General features: G+C 40.7%; 6 protein-coding genes across 16 annotated transcripts in view; 4 read left to right on the forward strand and 2 right to left on the reverse strand.

Annotated features, from left to right (window-relative positions):
• The window catches only part of LOC128880212 (obscurin), a 38,793-nt gene extending 26,990 nt beyond the window's left edge, over window positions 1–11,803 (forward strand). For 8 of the 10 annotated variants that reach the window (XM_054130034.1, XM_054130038.1, XM_054130035.1 and 5 more), the window contains 18 exons: window positions 524–628; window positions 1,061–2,002; window positions 2,592–2,994; window positions 3,112–3,295; window positions 3,389–3,689; window positions 3,797–4,375; window positions 4,465–4,889; window positions 4,962–5,725; window positions 5,892–6,190; window positions 6,297–7,216; window positions 7,299–7,741; window positions 7,857–7,995; window positions 8,102–8,571; window positions 8,660–8,893; window positions 8,956–9,097; window positions 9,202–9,705; window positions 9,791–10,938; window positions 11,047–11,803. In XM_054130034.1, coding sequence (XP_053986009.1) covers window positions 524–628; window positions 1,061–2,002; window positions 2,592–2,994; window positions 3,112–3,295; window positions 3,389–3,689; window positions 3,797–4,375; window positions 4,465–4,889; window positions 4,962–5,725; window positions 5,892–6,190; window positions 6,297–7,216; window positions 7,299–7,741; window positions 7,857–7,995; window positions 8,102–8,571; window positions 8,660–8,893; window positions 8,956–9,097; window positions 9,202–9,705; window positions 9,791–10,938; window positions 11,047–11,293 — 8,249 coding nt within the window. In that variant the 3' untranslated portion in view covers window positions 11,294–11,803. The remainder of the gene's footprint in view (window positions 1–523; window positions 629–1,060; window positions 2,003–2,591; window positions 2,995–3,111; window positions 3,296–3,388; window positions 3,690–3,796; window positions 4,376–4,464; window positions 4,890–4,961; window positions 5,726–5,891; window positions 6,191–6,296; window positions 7,217–7,298; window positions 7,742–7,856; window positions 7,996–8,101; window positions 8,572–8,659; window positions 8,894–8,955; window positions 9,098–9,201; window positions 9,706–9,790; window positions 10,939–11,046) is intronic. The other 2 variants (XM_054130032.1, XM_054130033.1) reach the window with 1 other exon arrangement.
• Window positions 11,529–13,328, reverse strand: LOC128880215 (NEDD8-conjugating enzyme UBE2F-like). 2 transcript variants are annotated; one of them, XM_054130044.1, is made up of 5 exons: window positions 13,172–13,328; window positions 12,945–13,068; window positions 12,673–12,834; window positions 12,435–12,596; window positions 11,529–12,360 (listed from the first exon to the last, which is right to left on the reverse strand). In XM_054130044.1, the coding sequence occupies exons 2-5, from the start codon at window positions 13,050–13,052 to the stop codon at window positions 12,244–12,246; spliced, it is 549 nt and encodes a 182-aa protein (XP_053986019.1). In that variant the 5' UTR covers window positions 13,053–13,068; window positions 13,172–13,328; the 3' UTR covers window positions 11,529–12,243. The 2 variants fall into 2 exon arrangements, with proteins under 2 accessions (XP_053986019.1, XP_053986020.1); XM_054130045.1 differs by having other exon boundaries at window positions 12,894–13,068; window positions 13,172–13,318.
• A 578-nt stretch (window positions 13,329–13,906) lies between these two features.
• On the forward strand, window positions 13,907–15,589 carry LOC128880070 (uncharacterized). Its single transcript, XM_054129764.1, has one exon. The coding sequence runs from the start codon at window positions 14,208–14,210 to the stop codon at window positions 15,474–15,476; it is 1,269 nt and encodes a 422-aa protein (XP_053985739.1). The 5' UTR covers window positions 13,907–14,207; the 3' UTR covers window positions 15,477–15,589.
• Window positions 15,590–15,749: 160 nt separating this feature from the next.
• Window positions 15,750–17,111, forward strand: LOC128880079 (vacuolar protein-sorting-associated protein 25). Its single transcript, XM_054129776.1, has 4 exons — window positions 15,750–16,083; window positions 16,323–16,468; window positions 16,568–16,786; window positions 16,892–17,111. The coding sequence occupies exons 1-4, from the start codon at window positions 16,034–16,036 to the stop codon at window positions 17,002–17,004; spliced, it is 528 nt and encodes a 175-aa protein (XP_053985751.1). The 5' UTR covers window positions 15,750–16,033; the 3' UTR covers window positions 17,005–17,111.
• A 91-nt stretch (window positions 17,112–17,202) lies between these two features.
• LOC128880069 (excitatory amino acid transporter 1) lies at window positions 17,203–22,531 on the reverse strand. Its single transcript, XM_054129763.1, has 10 exons — window positions 22,299–22,531; window positions 19,814–20,087; window positions 19,197–19,380; window positions 19,067–19,109; window positions 18,958–18,997; window positions 18,673–18,859; window positions 18,342–18,575; window positions 18,055–18,246; window positions 17,839–17,973; window positions 17,203–17,755 (listed from the first exon to the last, which is right to left on the reverse strand). The coding sequence occupies exons 2-10, from the start codon at window positions 20,067–20,069 to the stop codon at window positions 17,608–17,610; spliced, it is 1,419 nt and encodes a 472-aa protein (XP_053985738.1). The 5' UTR covers window positions 20,070–20,087; window positions 22,299–22,531; the 3' UTR covers window positions 17,203–17,607.
• Window positions 22,412–23,509, forward strand: part of LOC128880083 (splicing factor Cactin) — a 12,314-nt gene continuing 11,216 nt past the window's right edge. Inside the window, exon 1 of the mRNA XM_054129779.1 lies at window positions 22,412–22,627. Within this exon, the coding sequence (XP_053985754.1) occupies window positions 22,412–22,627 (216 nt within the window). The remainder of the gene's footprint in view (window positions 22,628–23,509) is intronic.

Raw genomic sequence — 23,509 nt, forward strand, 5'->3', positions numbered from 1 at the left:
GTCGGTAACACCGTAAAAATAAAACAAAGAGTGTAAAAGAGTGAGCTGTATAGAGATTATTCAAGTCTGCTATAGAAACGCTTCAAAGCTTGAATGTATGCCCTGCGATCGACGCGATTCGATCGCGCGACATATTTTGGTAAGAAAATTTTGAAACGTTCGGGGAAACGTGCCGTTTTTACAAAACCTTTTTTGTAGCCTTAGAAAAACTTTTATTTTTTCTGCTAAACTAAAATGCAGCGCGATTCGCGTTCAAAGAGAAACTCGAGCACAAGCTCTCGAGGTCGTTTGTCAATGTTTGCTTGGCGAGCACAGTTTTTTTTTTTTTTTTGTAAATCGTCCAGAACAAGTCCTGGCGAGACGATTTTAACCATTGCTAAGCTGACATCGGTTGTCAAAAGGCAATATAAATCTGTAACGGTTGCTAAAATAGCCTCACCGATAAGCGATAAGTTTGAAAGAAATGGCTGATTGAACGTAGAGCTAGATCGTAGCCCAAACAACTATGTCTGATAACTCTCAGGTCGAGTGAAACTGGAGACACAAAACGTCCAAGTAACGCGGGGTCCTGGTGACACGATTACAATCTCAGTGGCCTCCACGACGACCCACGAAGCTATACTCACAGGTAATATCGTCCACGGCTCTGAAACAATAGCACGCGTAACGATAGTTGCGAGCGCGGATTTCGGTTGAATCGTTCAGCACTCGCGAGCACTCTCCCGATATCGTTTAACGTACTTACATTACTATACCAAAGGTAAAGATAGAGTATGTACGTCGGGTTTGTTCGGGAAACGATGCGATCGGTCGCGAGTCGCAAGATCCGGCAGCCGCGTAAACAAATTACGGCACACCGTAATACGAATACATACATACATACATACATACTTAGGCATACGTGTCCATAGAACGTTGACGAACCTCTAACGGGGTATAAAAGAAAAGCGTTAAGGTTACGCGAATTCCTCGTTACGTCTACGACAGCTCGCAGCAAAGCTCGGGATCGGTTTCGTAGCGTTTTAGTAAAAGGTACCGTGACCAGCCAGACCGTTCGCAGGTCCCGACGAGAGCCACACGATCAGCAAGATGACCGCGACAAAGGTCGAGTGCCAGGAGATCCACTCGTCCGGTCCTCGTGTCGAGGAGATTGGTTCGTACAGTTACACCGTGCAAGAAGAAACCGTCCAAAAACCGCAGAACGGCATTCTAATTGAAGAGTTCTCGGAGGCCAGCGAGGACAACAAGTCGAGGCTTCGGGTGAATCGCGGCGTCTCGATCGTTTCCGTCTCCGACGACGAGTCGAGCTTGAAGGCTATTTCCAGAGACGTCAGCACCGACGACATCGACATGCAGCAGTGCGCCGAGTTATCAGAAGATGTCAAGTTGGCGAACGGATCCTACGAAGAGTGCAACGGTAACGATAACGAAATCGAGGAGAAGACTCTGGAGGAGGCTAGACCGTACAGAGGCACGCTACTCGCCGAGACCATCGTCGAGGAACGATCGCTGGAAGAGTCGCCGTCCGAGAAATCCACCCTCGAAACATTGCAACGATCCCAGACTGCTCTACTCGAGGACGCTGCTCTCTCGAAACACAGTTTCAAAATGGAAAGGAGAAAGTGTTCCGAAAAGGTGATGGACCAAACGATGGATCAGCCGCAGACTGTCACGATCGAGGAAAACGAACCAACTAAACAAAGTCTAAAACTGGAACGCGTCGACTCGATCTCGATCGCGATTACGGAGAAAAATATCGAGAATAATTTGGAAGAGCGGCGTCGAGCGTCTGTTGGAAATGGTCTGTCGAGACAGAGTTCGCAAATAGAGAGAATGGATTCCATAGAGTCGAAGAGATCCTTGTCGAGGCAGAACTCGTTGAAAGCTGCCCTGAGCATCGACGAAGAGGCTGACGAGGAACTCGAGGCGCTTCTGAATCGCGTTAAACGGCAGCGCAGCGTGCTCGACGATATCCTTGAAAAAGAATCTAGCAGAGATTCAGGTATGATCGAGACCGGATTGCTCCATCGGATTGCGGCTGCTCGAGGCGGATATTTCCTGCCCGATCAGTTTTATATGCATCGCCATACGCTTGTTACGCTTGTATACCGGCTTCGATAATAGCACGATCGATTCTGTTTTCGCTTAAAGATTTTCATGGCCCTGTTGTCTCGTAACCAGTTGCAAAATGTCGTGAAAAAACGCGTTCGTGTTTTGTACGTGTGCATGTTAACGGGAAACCCTTGCCGATTCTTGGAACGAGAGATGAGTGAAACGTGGCCAGGTTTTCATCGTTTTTGTTCAGGTAAGCAGCGATATCTGGAATGCCAGACATTCGTGTTTGTCGTTGGCCCGTTATCGAACCAACCGTACCGGTAATGTGTTTGAAAATTAGCAAAATTGGCCAGCATTTAGAGGTAGATGGTAGAATGTGTGTCGAATCGAATAACAAAGCACCAACAGCAGTAGCACGTGGCAAGCGCAACGACCCATTAGATGCACGGCAAAGGAAAAAATGTTTATTAGTTGCGACAATTCCGTCATTTTGATACGGATACATTGTAATTTGTACGTGTACATTTCTCGCTTAGCACCTCCTCACATCATCAGCGCGACTCTCTCCGATCGAACGATATACGAGACCCAGAAGGTATTGTTCGAGATCAAGGCGACGGGGCTGCCAAGACCGGACGTAAAATGGTTCAAAGACGGAAAACCATTGCGGTCCGGGGATCGGTTAAGGATCGCCAGCTCGGGAGAAAGCTATTCTTTGGAAGTGACCAAAGCGACGCTGGAAGACGAGGGCGTGTACACGTGTATGCTCACGAACAAACTCGGCGAGGACAGCTCGGAAGGATACCTGGAAGTTGGGACCGTCGACGAGCTTCGAAAACCAAAGTTTACCGAACCTCTGAGCGACGTAGACGTAGCCAAAGGAAAATCGGGCGAATTCCATGCCACCTTGACGGCGGATCCTGTTCCTGAAATCACATGGTACGTATTATTGTACATTCTAACGGAAGCTTTGTTATTCGTACGCGCAACTTGTCGCAACCTCCGAATTCTTTCGATTGGCTTTGCAATTTTTCTGTTGCAATCGCGGCCAAACAGGTATTTCAAAGGTAACGAAATCTCAGCCGATGACAGCCGTCTAAAGTGCACCTTGGTCAACAAACCAGCAGCGGACAAACTGACCGAGACCACGGTTACGCTAAAAGTGCCGAAATGCTCGGAACAAGATACCGGAGAGTACACGGTCAAGTTGAACAACAAATACGGCGAAGCAGAAGCTAGCGTTAGTAGGAATTTCGTTTATATCGAACAAAATCAAATTTAATATAAATTAAAGGTATCAGTTTCGAATAAAACATTTCATCGACGCGATCAGGCTTTCTTGAATCTGTTACTTCGACCGGAGATCGAAGAGTTCAAGGACGCCACTGCACCGGTCGGAGATCCACTCGAATGGGAAGCGATCGTGAGAGGAAATCCAAAACCGGATATCACGTGGACAAAGGATGGGCAGATTCTGGAAAAGGGGAGCAGGTTCGATTTCGCGGAAGATAAACGAAACAATAGATACAAGCTGATCATTAAGAGCGTCGAGGTCGAAGACGGTGGAATTTACAAGCTCGACGTTAAAAATTATCTCGGCGAAACTAGCGCACAGGCATCGCTCAAACCGCATAGTAAGTAACAGATTTTTGATTTATCGAGTCTTAACGCGTAACGGTTGTTTACGTGTACCTACAGTAAATCAACAAGATTTCGAATGAAAATATGATATATTTCGTAGCCGAGACGCCGACTTTCTTAAAGGAGCTCTCCGACATGGAATGCAAAGACCGCGACGATCTAGAACTGAAGATACGCGTAACTGGTATCCCGAAGCCAACGGTCACCTGGTTAAAAGACGGGGTGACGGTAAAGGAGGACAGTCGTCACGCGATAACCAGCCACGTGGATGGCACGGTGGACAGCACCTACTCGATCAAAACATTCTCCCAAAGCGATGTCGGCAACGTAAGGTGTCAAGCGAGCAACGTGGCCGGTAGCTCGCAAACCGATTGCCAGTTGAACATGAAAATAATCGCTCCCAGTTTTGGCCAATCGCTACCAAAGTCGATCGAGGTCGACGAAGGCGAACCTTTGGAACTCGGAGCGAAGCTGGACGGTAGTCCGATGCCCGAGGTTGCTTGGTTCAAGGACGGGGAGAAGATCGTTCCAGACGAACACGTGAAAATCGAAACGATTCCGGACGGCACTACCAAGCTTACGATCGATAACGTCAAGCCAACGGATTGCGGAGCTTACAAACTTGTAATCTCGAATCCCACCGGTGACCACACTTGTTTGTGCGCCGTTGCGATCAGACGTAAGTACACCTAATAGAAAACTCGAATCGTTTATAACGAAATTGTTATTTGCTTCCGCGAAATACCATGATATTATTGTACGTTACAGCCGAAAGAAAGTGTCCATCGTTCTCGAAACCGTTGGAAAATGTCAAGGCGATCGTTGGTCAACCTCTTAAGCTAGAAGCCCAACTGGTTGCTTTCCCGAATCCACAGGTGCAATGGTTCAAAGATGGCATACCGTTGCGTCAAGCAAAGGAGATATTCTTCATGAACGAACCAAACGGACTGATCGGTCTGAGAATTGACAGCGCTCGTCCGGAAGATGCTGGCACATATTCGTTAACGGCATCGAATTCGCTCGGCGAGATCACTGGTTCCGCTAAAGTCGAGGTCGAAGAGAAAGAGAAACGACCCGAATTCGTTGGTAGTCTTCAACCTCTGACCGTGGTAGAAGGGTTCCCGGTGAAAATGGAGGTAAAAGTCGTGGGTAAACCTAGGCCACAGCTTCAATGGTTCAAGAACGGAGAAGAGGTTCGTTTGGTAACGTATCGTTAAAAGTCCAAGGTTGACGTGACGAAAATGTGTTTGTTTGCGCGTTTCCAGATCGTACCCGATGGACAACGTATAAAAACCGTCAGCCTGCCCGATGGTAGCCAAGCGTTGATCATCGAGAAAGCGACAGCGGAAGATGCGGCGGACTACCAGGTCGTAGCGAGCAACACCGAGGGCACGGCCTCCTGCAAGGGCACTATCGGTATCGTAAGCAAACTCCAGCCCGACGTTGCGGAGGAAAAAGCTGCTATCGTGAGCCGTATGCGCGATGCAAACGTCGAGGAAGGTCAGCCGTTGAATCTGTCCGTCTGTTTCGTGGGCAATCCGATACCGGACGTCGACTGGACCAAAGACGGGCTACCTGTACAGCTGTCCGATCGTTTGACCGTGACATGCGACGGAAAAAAGACGGAATTGGAAATCAATCCTTGCGAACCGAGAGACGCCGGTGTGTACGAGTGTCGCGTGATCAATCCGCTAGGCCAGGACGCTACCAAAGCAACAGCCAACGTTCGAAATATTTATCAGACGCCGAGCTTTACGCAAAAGTTTACGGACCTTCAACAACTGCCCTCGTTCGATGCCAAGTTTCCAGCGCGCGTTACAGGTGTCCCACGACCGGATATCGCTTGGTATTTCAACGATAAACCGCTCTTGAAAGACGACGACAAGTACAAGATGAAACGCGATGGCGATGCCTGCTGTTTGTACGTAAAGGACTGCGCTTACGACGACGCTGGCACTTACAAGTGCCGAGCGACTAACAGAAGCGGCGAAGCGGAATGCGCGGCCAATTTGGCCGTGGTCGATAAAATGTGCGTTTTATACCTTATTATACCATATGTGTCGATATAACAGCTGTACAATATAACATATTAATTAATTTTCTTTCCGTTGGTAAAATTGATGGTACATGTACGCGTGGCAGTAGCAGTAGCAGTTATCTTGGAGAAAATTGAGAATCGTAATGTTTGCTTTCAGAGAAAAGATGCAAAAGATCGAACCTCCGTCCTTCTTAAAGAGGATCGGCGACTGCGAGGTATACAGAGGTATGCCAGCGAAATTTACAGCTTGCATTACAGGCTACCCGGAGCCTGATTTCGAATGGTATCGCAACGGTGACAGGATCTGGCAGACCGACAGGATCAGAATGGACCAAGAGGGTAGCCTGGTGCGTTTGACGATCGCCAATATCGACGAATTGGACGCGGGCAAATACGTCCTGAAGATAGCGAATCCTCACGGCCAAGACTCTTGCAGCGCGGAATTGATTTACGAATGTAAGCAGAGTTAGTTTGACCAACTGTTGGCCAAATCGATATTCTTAGTGGCGATTGGCTGTGATTGCCGGACTCGCTTAACTTACCGATGTTACAATGTCAACAGCACTGGAACCACGCGCCAAGAAGCCACTGGCCGACCAGTACGCAGATTTCGACAAATATCGCAAGTCCGGAGTACCGTTACCGTTGGCCGACCGTCCGATCATCAGCAGGATGATGGACCGTCATTTAACCTTATCTTGGAAACCGTCCATCCCTATCGGTCCCCGCATTCCCGTCACGTATCAGGTGGAGATGTGCGAGTTGCCCGATGGCGATTGGTTCACCGTTCGGTCAGGCATTCGTAGTTGCGTCTGCGACATTCGCAATCTAGAGCCGTTTAGAGACTACAAGTTTCGTATCCGCGTGGAGAACAAGTACGGAATCAGCGACCCGTCCCCATTCGCGCAAACCTACCGCGCCAAATTGGAGCCCGATCCGCCGAAATTTTTCCCCTACCTGCCGCCTGGCATCGACTTTCGTCCCGAAACCAGCCCCTACTTCCCGAAAGACTTTGACATCGAGAGACCGCCTCACGACAACTACGCCCAAGCGCCTAGATTCCTTCGTCAGGAGTACGATACTCAGTACGGCGTAAAACACCACAATTGTAGTCTGTTCTGGTTCGTGTACGGATACCCGAAACCGAGAATGAGCTACTACTTCAACGACCAGTTGATAGAATCGGGTGGCAGATACGACCAAAGTTATACGAGAAACGGACAAGCCACTTTGTTCATCAATAGAATGTTGGAGAGGGACGAAGGAATGTACGAAGCTGTAGCCAGCAACGAACACGGCGAAGCCAGGCAAAGGGTTCGCCTACGAATCGCAGAGTACCCGTCGTTTATCCAGAGACCGGAAGAGGTGATCGTGATGGTCCGTAGAACTGGCCAACTGGTGGCTCGCGTCACCGGTATACCTTTCCCGGATATCAAGTGGTACAAGGACTGGAAACCTCTCACCTCTTCTTCGAGAATAAGGGTTTGTTCGTTTTTATATCTTTCGACGGCCATCTTTTCTCTTTACATGCTAGACTTGAAATTTTCTTTACATTTCGTGCTAGATCGAATTCATCGAACCGGATACATCGATTCTGATCATCAACGATGCCATCGTCAAGGACGAGGGTCTTTATTCGATAAGCGCCGGAAACGTGGCGGGATCGATCTCCTGTTCCGTGATGCTGCACGTCGAAGAAAACGAGCACGAGTACGGATACAGAACGTACAAGAGAAAGTCCGACATAAAGACGCGTCACGACAAGCCGTACCAAGACTATTACGATCTAGGCGATGAACTCGGTCGCGGCACCCAAGCTGTCACTTATCACGCCGTCGAGAGATGCTCCGGAAGAAACTATGCCGCCAAGGTGATGCACGGAACAGGAGAAATCAGACCGTACATGTACAACGAGATGGACGTTATGAACCATTTGAATCATAGGAAGCTGCTGCGACTGCACGATGCCTACGAAAACGATCTGTCCGTCACCCTGATAATAGAACTGTATCCTTTCACAGACAAACCTTTTTTTTTTATACATCTTTGATCGTTACTGCATACTCTACATTCGTCGAATCGTAAACCAAAGCAAACCATTTGTTTCTTAACCAAACGATAGAGCTGCCGGTGGCGAATTGGTCGACACCTTGACCAAGCAAGCTTTTTACACCGAGCCAGAGATCTCTGGTTACATTCGTCAACTGCTCTGGGGATTGGAATACATGCACGATAATCACTTTGCTCACCTCGGCTTAACGGTTCGACAACATTTGCTTCGATAAACTTGTTCTCGGTTGCTCGTTACACTCTCGTTACTCTCTCTCTAATCTCTTTTAATCTCTTTCCTCTAAACGATTCTTCCAGCTCGGAGATCTGTTGATATCGCATACGGGAGGCGACGATCTCAAGATCTGCGACTTTGGACTCTCCAGGAGAATCTCGCAGACGAGACTGATGACCCTGGCTTACGGAATGCCCGAGTACGTGGCACCGGAAGTGACCAACAACGAGGGAGTATCGTTCAGCACGGACATGTGGTCCGTCGGTATCATCACGTACATACTACTCTCTGGAATCTCGCCGTTCAGAGGATTCAACGACAAAGAGACACTAATGAAGATCAGAGAAGGAAAGTGGGAATTTGATGATCGTTGGAATAACATTTCGGAGGACGGTAAAGATTTTATTCGTTCGTTGTTGATGTACAACTGCGAAAGGCGGATGGACGTCAAGGCTGCTCTTGCTCATCCCTGGATAACCTACGTGGATCGATCTCCCACCGATTTCTACAAGATTCCGTCGGAGAATTTGAAGAATTATTATAAACTGTATCGGTGAGCTTATCGGTCTGTCGAGCTATTCATCCAAACTATCGTATCAAGCAAAACAAACTTTTTCTTAATGCGTAAATCCATTTGTTAGCGATTGGTACAACAACGCATCCTGCCGCACATGGTTCCGCAGACGCAAATTGGAAACAGCTTTCGAACATCCATCCAGGATGGTTTATCCGCCTGGTCATAAATACACTCCTGAACCCAGCGACGACCGAACGTATAGTCCACTGAAAAGACCGTTAGCCAAAGCCTGGGATAATCGATATCCTTCGAGGGAACCGATCGACACGGAAATTGGTGTCGTCAAGAGCGAAAGCCAGTGAGTATCGCATACTTTTAACGACTACTTTAACTAGTTGATGATATTTTCGTATTTCGTAGCTATCAAAATGGACCGGACACGTACCTCCTCCAACTTCGAGACACCGGTTTCCCGGTACGTTTGCGCGAGTATATGAAGGTTGCGTGCAACCGCAGTCCAGGATTCTCTCGCACCATTACCGACGAGAACTTTGATTGGAGGGTAAGCGAAAACTATTTTTTTCTATTACACTCGGTCAGCCACTCGCATCTTGCCTGAAATCTGGATCCATCAAAGATATAATTTCTTGTGCGGTCTCAAATCAGGCGCCCATCATACGCGAGCGTCGTCGATTCACGGACGTGATGGACGAAGAAATCGACGACGAAAGACGAGCCAGGATCAACAGGTACGGATCGCCGGACAACTTCACGCTGAGACGTTTGAAACACGAATTGGGAACACGATTGGATAGTTACGCCGAGGCGGAGGCGATGTTAGAGTCGAAAAAAGAGGGACACCTACCGTTCTTCCGAGAAAAACCGCAGATCCGTCCGATCGAGGAAGGCAAACCTGCTCAGCTGGTGTGCCTGGCTGTCGGCAGTCCCAAGCCGATGATCCAATGGTACAAAAACGATCTAATGATTCAAGAAACAAACCGAATAAAGGTGACGGAAGACAAAGACGGCAGATCCATCCTCAGCTTCAATCCGACGAAAGAACACGACGTGGGTAGCTACAAAGTTGTCGCGAGAAACTCGTTGGGACAGACAGTGGTCAGGTGCAGATTGGTAGAAGCTGTTGTTCCCTCGGGTCCTGATTCCCCTGAGGTAACGATTCTTCGAATTTTTACAATTAATCATCCACCTCTACTTTCCTTACTTTGAATACACTATTTGGTATTTACACTGTCAGGTATCCGATGTATCGGACAACGAGATACTGCTCCGCTGGAAACAACCGAAATACGATGGCAACTCCCCAGTCTTGTGCTACAACCTTCAAATTCGAGAAGGTGACTCCATCGACTGGATAGACCTTGCCTCGAACATCGATCACGAGTTTTTCCTGGTAAGAGACTTGAAGCCAGACACGAGCTACAACTTTCGTCTGGCAGCGCGAAACCGCATCGGATGGAGCGAGAAAGGCATCCCCTCGAAACTGATAAAGACCAGGCCACCGGGTTGCCCGAAAGTTCAGATAACGAGAGCTATGAGGCATCTTCAGGAGCTAACGGAAGCTGGACAGGAGATAATGTTGGAAGAGGACAAACCGCACATGGATTATTCCATCGAGGATCACCCTATCGAATGGTCGACCGAGACCAATCTATCGAGCAAGTACAGCTTCATCTCGGAAATTCATAGAGGTCAATTCTGCGCCGTGGTAAAAGGCGTCGACAAGGCCACGGACCGCGTGATAGTCGCCAAGATCCTCGAGCTGAACGCAAACACCGAGAAACAGGTAAACAGAGAGTTCGAAGCTCTCCGTTCATTGAGACACGAGAGGATAGCGTTACTGGAAACTGCGTACAAGGCGCCGGGTTCCACGGTCGCGATGTTCGTCCTAGAGAAGCTTCAAGGTGCCGACATTCTCACCTATTTCTCGAGTAGACACGAGTACACGGAGAACTGCGTGGCTACCGCCATTTCTCAGATCTTGGACGGTTTGCAATACCTTCACTGGCGAGGATATTCGCATCTCGATATCCAACCAGACAACGTGGTCATGTCCACCGTTAGATCGGTCCAAATAAAACTGGTCGACATGGGTTCTGCTCGATTCGTCAGCAAGTTGGGTACCTCGGTGCCAAAACTTGGTCACCCCGACTACAGATCACCCGAAATATATAACGAAGAACCGGCTCATCCTCAAACGGACGTCTGGATGGTTGGTGTTTTAATGTACGTTCTGTTATCTGGTATCCCACCGTTTCGCGGTAAAGATCCCGACGAGACCAGGCAGAATATTCTCTTCGTCAGATACAGATTCGAACATCTCTACAAGGAATTAACCCAAGAGGCTACCAGATTCCTTATGTTGGTGTTTAAGCGGGCACCTAGGTTCGTATCAATTCCTTCACCGATTCTCTTCTATTTCCAATTATCTACCCCCTACTCACATATTTTTATTTCGATCATTTACATTTTACATTTACGTTCTTGTTACAGCAAAAGACCATTGGTGGAAGAGTGTCACGAACACAGATGGCTTCAGCTCTCAGACTTTATGATTAAGAAACGCGAAAGGGCCGTATTTTTAGGCAACAGACTGAAAGAATACAACGAACAATACCACGAAGAAAAATCGAAACTAGCATCCCAGAGTCAAAGTTTAGCAAGCGAAAGTCTATTAGGTTCGACGCAAAAGCTTATTAGATCGACTAGCATACAAGAAGAACTGCTCACCACGTTCTAACGGATAACCTATGATTAAGCTACGATTTTCCAATTTTCTTTACTTTACTTTACTTTACTTTACTTTACTTTACTTTACTTTACATTACATTACATTACATTACATTACATTACAGTACATTACATTACTTTACTTTACTTTACTTTACGTGACTGTCAAATTTCACACACATATCTAGTCAGCCTTGCAAAGAGCAAGGGAAAGTAACCAAAGGGAGACAGTAAACGTGCAAGAGCTTTCTTATCTTGTTCTCTTTTTTGTTATTATTTATTTGTTACAACTCTTAATTATTTTAACGGATACCAACATCTGTTCATACATTACTCCAAAGATTTACGAGTAAAGAAAAAAAAAGAACCAATCTGTCGGTATTTAAACGTAACATAAGATACACCACACACTGTACCATGTTTTAACGAATCAAGGTACAAACCAAACCCTTCGAAATTGTACAAAAACGATGATTATATTCTAATAAAATCACCAATAAATGACAAATAATTAAAATAATGGTCGTTCAAGTTCAAATGTCCTTCGCACATGTAAACTCTATTAACATTGGGATAAAAAGGTCTTATTATTAAGTATGAAATTTATTTACAAAATCAGTATCTTGCATCATGACAATGATCTATAAAGAGGATAAGTATATTGTACAAATATACAACGATCTTTATCCTCGTTCTCTATACCATTAATTAAACGCAAAGGTATAACGCGTAACTGCAACAAAGTACCGTAACAATTTAAAGCTGCATACGTCTGATAAAACTGAAGATAACAAATGTAACCTCCCTAGAATAAGAAGACTAGTTGCAAAGTATTAAATACGAGTTGATTTGATATAGCTTCGAAAAAGAATCTTCAAGTTGAATTTTTAAGTATTTGTCAGAGTCAGAAAACTAATTAATGTACAGTTATATTATTATAATAGTATCCTTTAATTCGAATCATCTCTTCGCATATTGCATCACGTAATCTTTTACCTTACTCCGAAACGAGTCTTTGTCTTTCACAAAGAGATCGGCTGCATCTCTATTTAAAGGATCATCGAAATTTAAAAGATCCTAAAACATAGACGATAAGTTTGTTATAAAGAGACACTGAGAGTCTTTGTTATAACAAATTCCTAAAAACTTACCGTGAAGAGAGAATTCAAGCCCCATACGACATCTTTAAGCTTACGAGTTGGTGCCCATCCCATTCCATCTATACTACTTTGACGCAATATCGAAAGACAAACGTCGCCATCCTCGCTTATATTGGGATGCCACAATTTCGTTAGACAATTAACTTTTGGAGGCTAAAACGATACTTTGTTAATATCTTTTCAGGTACAATTTATCGTATTTACATAGATACACAAACAATATATTTACAGCCATGTTATAATCTTCGGGTACGTAAATCTGAAAGTAAAATCGACCTTCGTTCCAATACCCTTCGTCGGGAACGATCAACAATGTAAATTCGTACAAACAATGCGGATCGCTAAATGTAACTCTGCAAGTGCTAGGTAATGTTTGCTCCATTTCTTGAACCTAAACAAATTAAGAATAATGAAAAGCTTTAACAAACCTATAACGCGTCGTCTAGTTACCATTATTTCGATATCTTCAAAATAACTTCATACGTCCCTACATCACTGTACCTCTTTGACTAATAACGTATCACGGACAGATATGCGTTTATTATAATCTCTATTTTTTGCGCTTGCTATCTCACTTTCTTTCTTTAGTTTTCCCCTCAAGGTAATCATATTTTCCTCGATAGACCTGCAAAAAGATAATTCAAACAATTCAGTTCGTTATCAGATAAACGCGAGTTTAAGGTTAGGATTGTCGAATACTCTCAAAGTTTCGAGAAACCATAACTTACACACAAGGAAATATTGCAGAATCGTGATACTCGTTATTTATACGTTTCGTTCAGTTAAGATGCATTTCGTTAATTTACGTCTCAGATTCACCGACTATGTATCAAGCATTTCAAAGAAAACGGTAAATATTTAAGTGCACTGAAAGTTTCCCTTTTACACTGCAGATGGCAATACAAAAGTTCAAAAATGGCGCCATCGGTGGAAAAACGCCCAAGTTTGTAGTGAAAGTAGTTTCTACTGCGTACGTTAGATGACGCATTACGTACCGACATTATAGTCTTGGACTAGTGGCGACTCCATGTGGCGGGCAAGCGAACTAATTTTCGGAGTTTGGTCAGCGCCTCTATCGGGAAAACGCTCAAGTTTGTCCTCGATTAGTTCCTTTTTTTACTGGTAGATGGTGCTGACCAAACTCTGAAAATTAGTTCGCTTATTCACCGCTTGGCGTCACCACTAATCGAAAACTGTAATGTCGGTATGTAACAAGTTTGTTGCGTGATGTAACACATAGTGGTGCAATGTGGGAAAATACCCATGCACCCAAAATAAATCAATCAATAAATAAATAAACAAACAAACAAGCAAACAAGTAAGTTTGTTGCGTCATCTAGTGTTTGCAGTAGGAATTACTTTTACTACAAACTTGGACGTTTCCCCACTGATGGCGCCATGGCATTTTCATAGCGATGTGTTGAGGCTCACCGATACGCTAAATATGAAGTGCGATGGTGTGATGCCTATAGTATAAATACAATGCCTACTAGTGCCGCCTGTGATTCCGCTATCTTACGCTTATGTCCAGCATAATTCAAATTGATTTAAAAAATGTTAAATCTACATGTCATATAATGATTAAAAAACTTGAACGTCAAATTACGAAAGTAATCTTATTTAATATGATTTTTAATCGCGTACATCATACCACAGTGCGAAAAAAAATACAATGTTTATAACTCGTACAAATTGTAATCGTTACATTTTGATAAATTTATACTTGATACTTATCAATTTTTATACAATCTTTTCAACACTGAAATGGTGTTCAACTACAACTACTTTTTTTATACAAATGTATGCCATGTTTGTAAACGTTTTGGTGAAGGTGTTTCTTTAAAAAGATGCGGTAATTGTACAATGATCGCCTATTGTTCCAAGGAACATCAAAGAGAACATTGGTCGCAGCACAAGGATTTGTGCAATGCAGTGCATAATGTTTTCCTAGATAATAGAATGTCAAGCTTTTTAAGTAATAAACAAGATCTTTCTATGGAAAAATGGGCCCAGATGAAAATGAATTTTATGTTACTAGTAGCAATGAAGATTCCTAGAAAATTAAAATACTACGAAGAGCAGATGTTTAAATTTCTTAAATCGTGCGCGGTATGCCATAATCGGAATATGAAAGAGCTCAAGGACTGCCCTAATTGTCCAAATGCCAGTTTTTGTACAAAGCATAAAAATGATACAATGCACGATAACATTTGTTATCTGTTGAAATTATCTTTTACATTAGATATGGCTTTGATATTGCACAAAAGAAAAATACCTGAATTAAAAGTACCATATCGTACAAGACATGTAAATTTGCCACAAAATATGAAATATTTTATAAAGGAATACATTAAAGCTCAAAAAGATCCAAATTTATCAATGGAAGAAGAAATGATGGTTAACGCAGAATACCTTACACGGCCTTTAACTTTTCTTTATGCAACACAAAAATTACAATATTTCTTTAAGGAGGAAAACATAATTATTCATATTATTGCAGCTAATGCGATAGAAATCGATGGTATAGAACTTTGGGAAATTCTGTTGCATTGGCTACCTAATACCACTATGATATCAATTGTATTAATAGGACCTGAGTTGTCTCCAGGTTCTATACCGATAAATCTTTGCAAAAATTGTCGATACAACGGCAGGCAACTTGCAATCGAAATGCAGAACATGCTTTACGAGAATTATACGACTGGTAATTCCTACGTCAAACCAAATTTTATTATTGGGTACAATGCTGGAATTCATGAATGCGAAAACTTTAAATCTGAGATGGATACATGGACGTATACTTTGCGAATGATAACTAAACAAAATTGTCCGCTTATTCTAACATCTTACACTTTATCAGAAGCAGAAAAAGAGCAAATCAGACTGGAAGCAGTTTTGGATAGAGATGTAAAATGTACATACTTTGAACAAAATCCATATTCTAGTTTAAGACCATACAGAGATTTTGAAAGTGAAGGAGTGTACTATCAAAATCAATACATCATTATTTATAAGAATTTTAGGGCTCAATGACGATTGTTATTTACAATTATATACCCCAGTAACATTATGTTTATTACATTTGTACAAATTTACCATTTAATAAATAATTACCGATTACTTACCGATAAATACAAGTTTGATTTATTAATAGAACGGTACGATGCGTAGACCTGAAAATCCTGGTTTAAATTAAGTTTTGTATACATGTAGAGCATAATGAAACATGTAAGAACAATTTTTGTTCCTATTGAAATTCATTCTGAAGAGGTGGAATCAATCAACATAAGTTTAGAAAATTGTTAGTTGTTAGAACATATGTTCTATCTTCGACGATCGCAGATAAGTTCTCGATTGGTGTGGGTCAATTTTGATTAATGAGAAATCATAAATTTTACTTTTCAAGCTACGGTAAATTACGGTAGCGCGAACACGAATATACTCTATGTATATAGGCTTGCTTAGGCTGCTGTTAGGCTGTTAGGCCATTAGAAGCCACATAATTTCCTTACTCTATAATACTTGTGTACAAACGTGTAATTATTTTTATCTATATACGATTAATTGGTGTTTCGGGCAGTTTAATCACAATGACAGAAATAAAGTGGCCGTGGCAATACAGTTTTCCTCCTTTTTTCACGTAAGTGTCATTGGGTTATGTTAATTCTATATTTTCGATTATTTTTCTTTGGGTTTTTAAAATGAAATTTTTTATGAACAAAACTAATTTATGAAACTAACAGTGATGATAATAATAATAATAATAATAATAATAATATGCATTCTAAACGATATAGAGGTTAAATGTAATTAGTAAATTCATATTTAAATTATAAAATATTTTTTATAAATGTTCGTGTTATTCGTACATTTTTCCAGTCTCCAGCCTCATACAGATATTAGAGCTAAACAATTAGCAGCATGGAAAAGTTTAATACTTGAATATCATCGTGTTACAAAACAGTCTATTATAGATATACGAGAAGTACATTCAAGCCCGTTATTTAACAATTCTGCAATTAATCGTATCCTTTGCATAGAAATAGTTGAGCAAAATTGTAAATATAGTAAATTGAAATATCATTTTTGTCGGTTACAAGATCATTTCTTAATATATCTGATAGGGAAGTTACCATCGGAAGTTGTTTTACTAGCATTGGAAGAATTAGCAAAGTCAGGAAATGCAAGTCCATTAGACAAGTCTAAAGAAAGATGGTTAGTTTATTGGCATACTTTAGAAGAATGGGGTGAAATTATCTATAATTGGGCACAAGAGAAAGGACTTACAGGATCTGTATGTACCTTATTTGAATTAACACAAGGAGAAGATACAATAACCGAAGGTATGTGTTTGAATGAAAACTACACTTTTATTTCATAGGGATTGATAAATATATTTCAGAGCAAACATCGTGTTATTTGGGAGTAATAATTTGTTGTATTTTTAGAATTTCATGGGCTCGATACAGAAGTGTTGGTCAAAGCTCTTAAAACATTGGAAGCAAATAAAAAAGCAGAACTAATTTTATCTGACGATAATAAAGGAGTCAAGTTTTTCTAAATGCATAGTTATATAGAAAAACTGTGTACGTGGTATGCGAAAATATTGATCACAATATTAATTAAAAAAGTACATTTCTATTCTATATGTATATTTACAAGCAATTATTCCTTAAAACTTTTATTAATAAAATTTGTATAATAAATACTATATATGTTCAGAAATGAAGTACACAAAAAAAAAAAAGAAAAAATAATATCCAATATAATTTGTTTATATTTGCTGTATTCAATAAATATATGGAATGTTTTCATATTATTATGAATTATATAATAATTTTATTTTATGTATAATAACAATTGTAATATAAAATTATTACGAAAAAATAAAACAACAAACAATGTGTTTAACATGTTCGTAAAAATGAAAACGAATGCAGATTGTCTTCTTCCGTTAAATCTCTAAATAAGTATCTTGCTGGTAACAATATTTAGCAATTATATAAATATGCATAGATCGCTATGTAAAATAAGATCATGCACCCAGCATGAGTATACATTAGTACAAATAATTGACTATAAAGTATACAAAAAATATAAACACTGTAAAATTGTGTTTCCATAATATCATGGCAAAATTGGAATAAAAGGAAAAAGAGCGAAATTATGCGTCGGTTTTCCTTACTCTGGCTAGTTCAATTGTTTCTTCTGGGAAACTTGTAGTTACTTCAAGTTCTTTCCTGCTCATATGTTCGACGACGTAAGCTCCGAGTGCATCGCATACAACATTTATCGTTGTTCGAAAACGGTCTCTGTAAATTAATAGAGCAATTATATGTCATCTTATAGTATGTAAATTAATTAAAAATCACAAATAATCTGCTGGTATACTTACAAGAGCCAGTCTACCGCGATAATAAGTGTTACATCTTCGGCAGGTAAACCTACAGTATCCAAAACCATAACCATCGTAACAAGACCAGCTTGTGGTATGCCTGCAGCGCCTATACTTGCCGCAGTAGCTGTTATGCTATAACAAATATATTACGATAGAATTTTCTTTGTGTTTTCAACGTTATCTACAATGAATAATTCTAAATGAATGACTTGCCTAACACCGATAACATTGCCAATAGACAATGGAACATTTCTGACTTGAGCTATAAAGATTGCCGCTACAGCTTCATACAACGCCGTTCCATCCATATTAATGGTGGCACCGATTGGAACAACAAATCTTGTAATTCTAGGATCTACGCCGATATTATCTAAACATTGAATTGTCACTGGCAGGGTAGCTGTGCTGTAGTCATAGAAAATATATTGTTTATATATGCATAGCATACTCTGATACGTGATTCGTAATTTGAATAAAACTCATGTACAAACTCAATTTACCTTGACGATGTACCAAACGCAGTGGCCAAGACTTGACCCATTTTTCCAAGCAATTTAAAAGGCAATTCTCTGGTGCAAATGAAAAATATAAGAGAAAGACTTCCAAGACCGTGAATAGTCAAACCTAGTAATACCGTGACGAAGTATAAACCTAATTGTCCTACAATAGCGCCAATGTCTTCAATTTCTAAGAGTTTCGAAGTAACAAGGAAGAACACACCAATGGGGGAAACCCTATATACATATATAAAATAATGCTCAAAACATAAAGTAAATGGAAATTAATGGAATAATTATTGTATCGTATTGTACAATACTTATGATACTTAACCATATGACCCATTTAGTTATAAGCATCGATGCTTCGGCTAAAGTGTCGAAAAATGTTAAGAGAGGTTTTCCAGCATCTCCCATTTTACTGAGAGCTATGCCAAAGACAATTCCAAAAATAACTAATCCTAGAGTATTTGTGCCTTCGTCATACCGATGAGATATTTCCCAATCTTGTATACTATTTACTGGAACAGAGAAACATCCAATTATATCGACGCATTTATTAGCGGCATAACGATAAATAAATGATAAACAGATCGAAACCAAACGAATAAGTATTTACCTCCTGTTGTATTTTTTGGCTCTAGTAATATCGTACGATACTGTGATAAAACAATAATTGGTTAATGTGATAAATGATTATACGATGATTATAGTATACGTATACATACTTGAGCAACGCAAGCTTGTACAAGATTCGGAGGAAATACATTCCTAAAGGATAAAAACAAACAAAAATTCGTAAGAAAATAAGAAAATGTCATTAGAAAATGGACCAATTTTTTTTGTTGAAATTGATACCTGACCAAGTCCAATAACGTATCTACAGTTGTAACATTCCTCGTTGGTGTTGTATTCGCATTTGTAGTTAAGCTATGCGAACTGAACTCTCCAGGCTTAATAATGAGAACTAATATTATACCAAGAATCACAGCAGATATCGTTGTCGATGCATAATAATAAATCGATCGCACGCCGATTTTTCCTACAAATCAAATTTCATGAAAATTCTGCCGTCTTTATTAATAGTAATTTTCTATATTGTATACGTTAAAAATGTCATAAACTAATGATACGCGAAGCGATGAAAATTCACGTGTAATTTATAAAGTTGTTGATTGGAGCCAATAAGCCGTAAGTAAGTAAATGTCATGTTTGCTGATAGTAGAATGTATAATAGGTACGTCGCGTCGCTACCTCGAGAGGATTAATTTAAATTAAGTATTCAGCTATTCGGGAAGCTGAAAATTGAAATATTTATTATCTGAATTGTTTGCGTCAGCGAGTAAAATCGTACCAGAAAATACCAGTACACACAACGCCTGTTTGTACGCCTACGCGGTTCGCTCATCGTGAATAATAATCAGAAATCTGTCGTTCTTCCGACCGAAAGCACTAAATATTTAGTTATTCATTACCAGATAAATTCAGATCCAAACCACCAATCGCGCTGATAATACTAGCGACGATCAATGGCAAAATGAGAGCCTTTAGCATTCTCAGAAATATATCTCCTGGAAATTGGATATACATAATCTCGCGCTTTGTCCATGGCTCGTCTCTGGAGTTTCTTAGAATAAATCCGAGCATTACACCAGCCACAACACCGAGAACCGTCAACAGTGTCAGCATGTTCTCCGACATGCAATTCCTAAATTTTTTTGGATGCGCCATGATGTCACCGTTCTTATCCTGAATAACGAACGAACAACATTTACTTTTCTTTTTTGTTGTTCAAAGAAAGAAAAAAAGACAAACAATTTAAAAGATTATTTCCTTGTATCTCTATACATATGTACACATGTATGTACAATATAAAACTTTGCTTAAAATAGTAACGAATATTGAAATCAGCAATTGCGTAAACTTTTCATCCAATATGATAACGAAATATTGCCTCGGGCACCATGCGTGAAGTACTATACGTACATATATGTATATGTAGTATACACCGCACGTATAGCATGAGGAGCTGTTGTTGTAATTATATTTTATTATCTTTTTATGTCAGTCTGATGAAACACACGCGTCATTCTTATGATCGCGAATGGTATTAAAACATTTACGCATCTGGAAGACCGTGGATAAGGCTGATACGTACGAGTCAAATTACAAATAAGTTCGAGATATCATAGTCGAGTAAACCATCGTAATTCCAAGTTTCAAGAACTGCCAAGATTCCCCGATAGATGCGGGAACAAACGTTTAAATGTCATTTAACTGACAATCAGAGTCCGATGTAAAGTATGTCGACTTGAACATTGAAATGAAACGAACAATTTTTTGGCAAGAATTAATTCTGATATTTTTGTCGTGATTGGTAAATTATGAAATGGAATTTTACGATCGCTTCCAGCATTTAAAGTTTCTACTATTATTCGAATATCTTGGTCAATGTTCCGAGATAATATCCGATGTAACCTTGATAACAAGCCTTGTAGAATATTCTCTGGTTGGAATGTAACTACAAGCTATACATGTATATGTAGTTATCCACATAATTGCAAAGGTGTGCAGGAAAAACAATCTGTACGGTGCGTTACGAGACTCATTGGTCCCGCATAGTAATCGACAATGCCGTGATGCATAATGTAATCTATTATATGATATCTACAAACCGACGGTGAAATATTCATACATGTTAATTGCTTGTTCAACAATAATTTGTAACTTAGTTTAGATCGAAATTTCACCGAAGAAATATTTACGTTGAGAAGGTTTGACGGATTGGTAATTAATTATCCGTTTAATAAATAATATAAAAAAAAAAATAAGAAAACAAAAGACAAGAAATGCGATATGCAATCGAAAACGGCCTTCGATTAACGCTCTTATTGGGCCAGGATTGGTGGACCTTACAGACATCTCGGCTAACGATGAAAGGCAGGGACGAATCTACTATGGAGCTAACAAAGTTTCTATTATAATTCGATCAACTGCTCGCTAGCAGAGAAGAAACAAGAGAAATTGCTTTGGTTCTTGAAAAATAGTGCGATTCGTGTAAATATCTTGTAATTTCTTTTCTTTTTTTCTCTTTAATTAAATAATTGAATCTTATCATAGATCTTTTTGTTGCAAATCTATCCCCCGAAAGTAATTAGTTTTCAGTGCCGATAAGTCTAGATCCGCTACTGCCGCGAGAGCAAACGAAAGTGGTGCCAAACGAGAATCAAACACGCGTGCCACTCTTGTTTGAATCGCCGAGAGCAAAAGTATATTTAAACAATGTAGTTGGTGTAAGTTTTTCAATGAATTCTAATCGTATCACGGTTAATAATTTCATCGAGCGGTAGATGAAAGATACACAATTATTTTTGTTGCAAAGGAAATATCGTGGAAAATACTGTAAATGTAAAGTAAAGTATATCGAAGAAAATATTCGCAAGACGTAGAACAATGTTACCAACTAATCATTTTTCAAAGACGCACTTTTCTTTATCGTAGAATACACAGGCCGACAATTCTAGAGCAAAAAGTTCAGTTAGTCATAACATTGCCCGAACCATTTGAATTTGTATCTGGTGCACGTGTACCACTGTATACCACTGTAGAAAGACACGACACGTGATACGCAGTTCGATAAACCGTTGGTCGGTTATAATTATCGACGGGGCGAAGATAAACAACAGACGATATTTATTCTCCGACTTTCCTCGTTTCGTCCAGCGTTCACTCGGTCACTCTTAACCGATAAGTAATCGACAATTAGATTTTCGTTGAAAGTGCAAAATTACCGCAAGTTTCGACTACTTTGTCGTTTATATTCGTTTGAAAAAAAGAAAACGTACAGAAACCTCAAGCAAACTGATTTATTCAGCTCTAATCGACAAATATAAACGTATAATTTTGTTTCGACGAATGCTTGCGTCGGGATTATTGGAAAAGTAAATGAAATAAGCTTACCTCGATTTAGATATTGTTCGCGATTGACTGTCGGTGAAAGACTCGTTGGCTGCAACGATGCGATTCTCCTTCAATCGAGTTACGTCGTGTGCGTACTGATTTTTCGTATTCGAATGCGGAACACGTTCTGTTTCGATTATCAGAGTGCGAAAACTCGATCTTCCCGCGAATGCAATAGTCGTACTGTTGGCGCGCTTCGTTCTCGAGGAGTGCGGAGTTGCGGAGTTGTGGATTGTGGATTGTGGAGTGCGCCGTGTGCCGTGTGCCGGTTGGCCCATGAGAGTCCAAGCCTGCCCGAGCCTGAGCCCTTCGTCGCGTGGATGCAACATGTGTGCGTCAGAGATCAAGTATCTCCCTCCCTTTTCATCACCCTTTCGCCAACCATTCTCTATTTCACTCTGTACTCCGGCGTTCCTTGCCCCCTTTCACCGAACTCACGGTAACATGTCCTCCCTCCTCGTGCTTTTTCTGCTATATCTTTGCACATGCAGCCAGAGATCCTACATACAATATACGCGTGGCTAATCACGCGCACGCCTAAATACAATCGTACATACACGCAGTTTACAAAACCCCGCGTGTGGTTACTCTGATCAACGCGCATTCGAAACTTGAATGAATGATTATGCCATATACGATGGTCACTGTGGTAATCGATATTTTAAAACACAATCGTTACGAAACAGTGATTACTGTTCAGAAGAAAACATTTACGATAAAGGTTACAAAATTCTATACAATATACTTATGTACGTACGTACGTATGTATGTATGTATGTATGTATGTATGAATGACTATTAGATTCCAGTTTGTTTTATATCTTAAAAGTAATTTAATCGATTCGAAACCATTAAGAAAAAAAGATTGGCAATGTCTGTGATATTTTAAAGATACATGATACGTAAAATTAATTTTTCACAATTTTTTACAATTTCACTAATTACTTGTTTCCTTGTTAAAAGACAATGGTAACGATATTATGTAATAAAAGTGAAACGAACTGTGTACGCAATATACGCCAGTCCATGAACGATGATTTAATTAATGTACAATTTACAAAAATTAGTGTGAGAATTACTTGACCGCTAGGGACAACGTTTGTATAATTGGATTGAGGTCAGTCACGTGACTGTTTTAATTATTCTGTCTCCCTCCATCCCCCCCTCTCTCTCTCTCTCTCTCTCTCTCTCTCTCTCTCTCTCTCTCTCTC

The sequence above is a fragment of the Hylaeus volcanicus genome, chromosome 7 (genome assembly GCF_026283585.1).
Source record: "Hylaeus volcanicus isolate JK05 chromosome 7, UHH_iyHylVolc1.0_haploid, whole genome shotgun sequence".
NCBI lineage: Eukaryota > Metazoa > Arthropoda > Insecta > Hymenoptera > Colletidae > Hylaeus > Hylaeus volcanicus.

What these genes read in the sequence shown, in the direction of transcription:
- LOC128880079 (XM_054129776.1), top strand. Translation starts at nt 16,034, where the DNA reads ATGACAGAAATAAAGTGGCCGTGGCAATACAGTTTTCCTCCTTTTTTC. An exon ending in AGTTTTCCTCCTTTTTTCAC is followed by an intron (nt 16,084 to 16,322) that starts GTAAGTGTCATT and finishes ACATTTTTCCAG; the next exon opens with TCTCCAGCCTCATACAGATA. An exon ending in AGAAGATACAATAACCGAAG is followed by an intron (nt 16,787 to 16,891) that starts GTATGTGTTTGA and finishes TTGTATTTTTAG; the next exon opens with AATTTCATGGGCTCGATACA.
- LOC128880069 (XM_054129763.1), bottom strand. Translation starts at nt 20,069, where the DNA reads ATGGCGCATCCAAAAAAATTTAGGAATTGCATGTCGGAGAACATGCTG. An exon ending in ACGTTATTGGACTTGGTCAG is followed by an intron (nt 19,110 to 19,196) that starts GTATCAATTTCA and finishes TTTATCCTTTAG; the next exon opens with GAATGTATTTCCTCCGAATC. An exon ending in TACAAGCTTGCGTTGCTCAA is followed by an intron (nt 18,998 to 19,066) that starts GTATGTATACGT and finishes GTTTTATCACAG; the next exon opens with TATCGTACGATATTACTAGA.
- LOC128880070 (XM_054129764.1), top strand. Translation starts at nt 14,208, where the DNA reads ATGGTGTTCAACTACAACTACTTTTTTTATACAAATGTATGCCATGTT.
- LOC128880215 (XM_054130044.1), bottom strand. Translation starts at nt 13,052, where the DNA reads ATGATTACCTTGAGGGGAAAACTAAAGAAAGAAAGTGAGATAGCAAGC. An exon ending in ATACGTTATTAGTCAAAGAG is followed by an intron (nt 12,835 to 12,944) that starts GTACAGTGATGT and finishes TAATTTGTTTAG; the next exon opens with GTTCAAGAAATGGAGCAAAC. An exon ending in GCTTGAATTCTCTCTTCACG is followed by an intron (nt 12,361 to 12,434) that starts GTAAGTTTTTAG and finishes TCTATGTTTTAG; the next exon opens with GATCTTTTAAATTTCGATGA.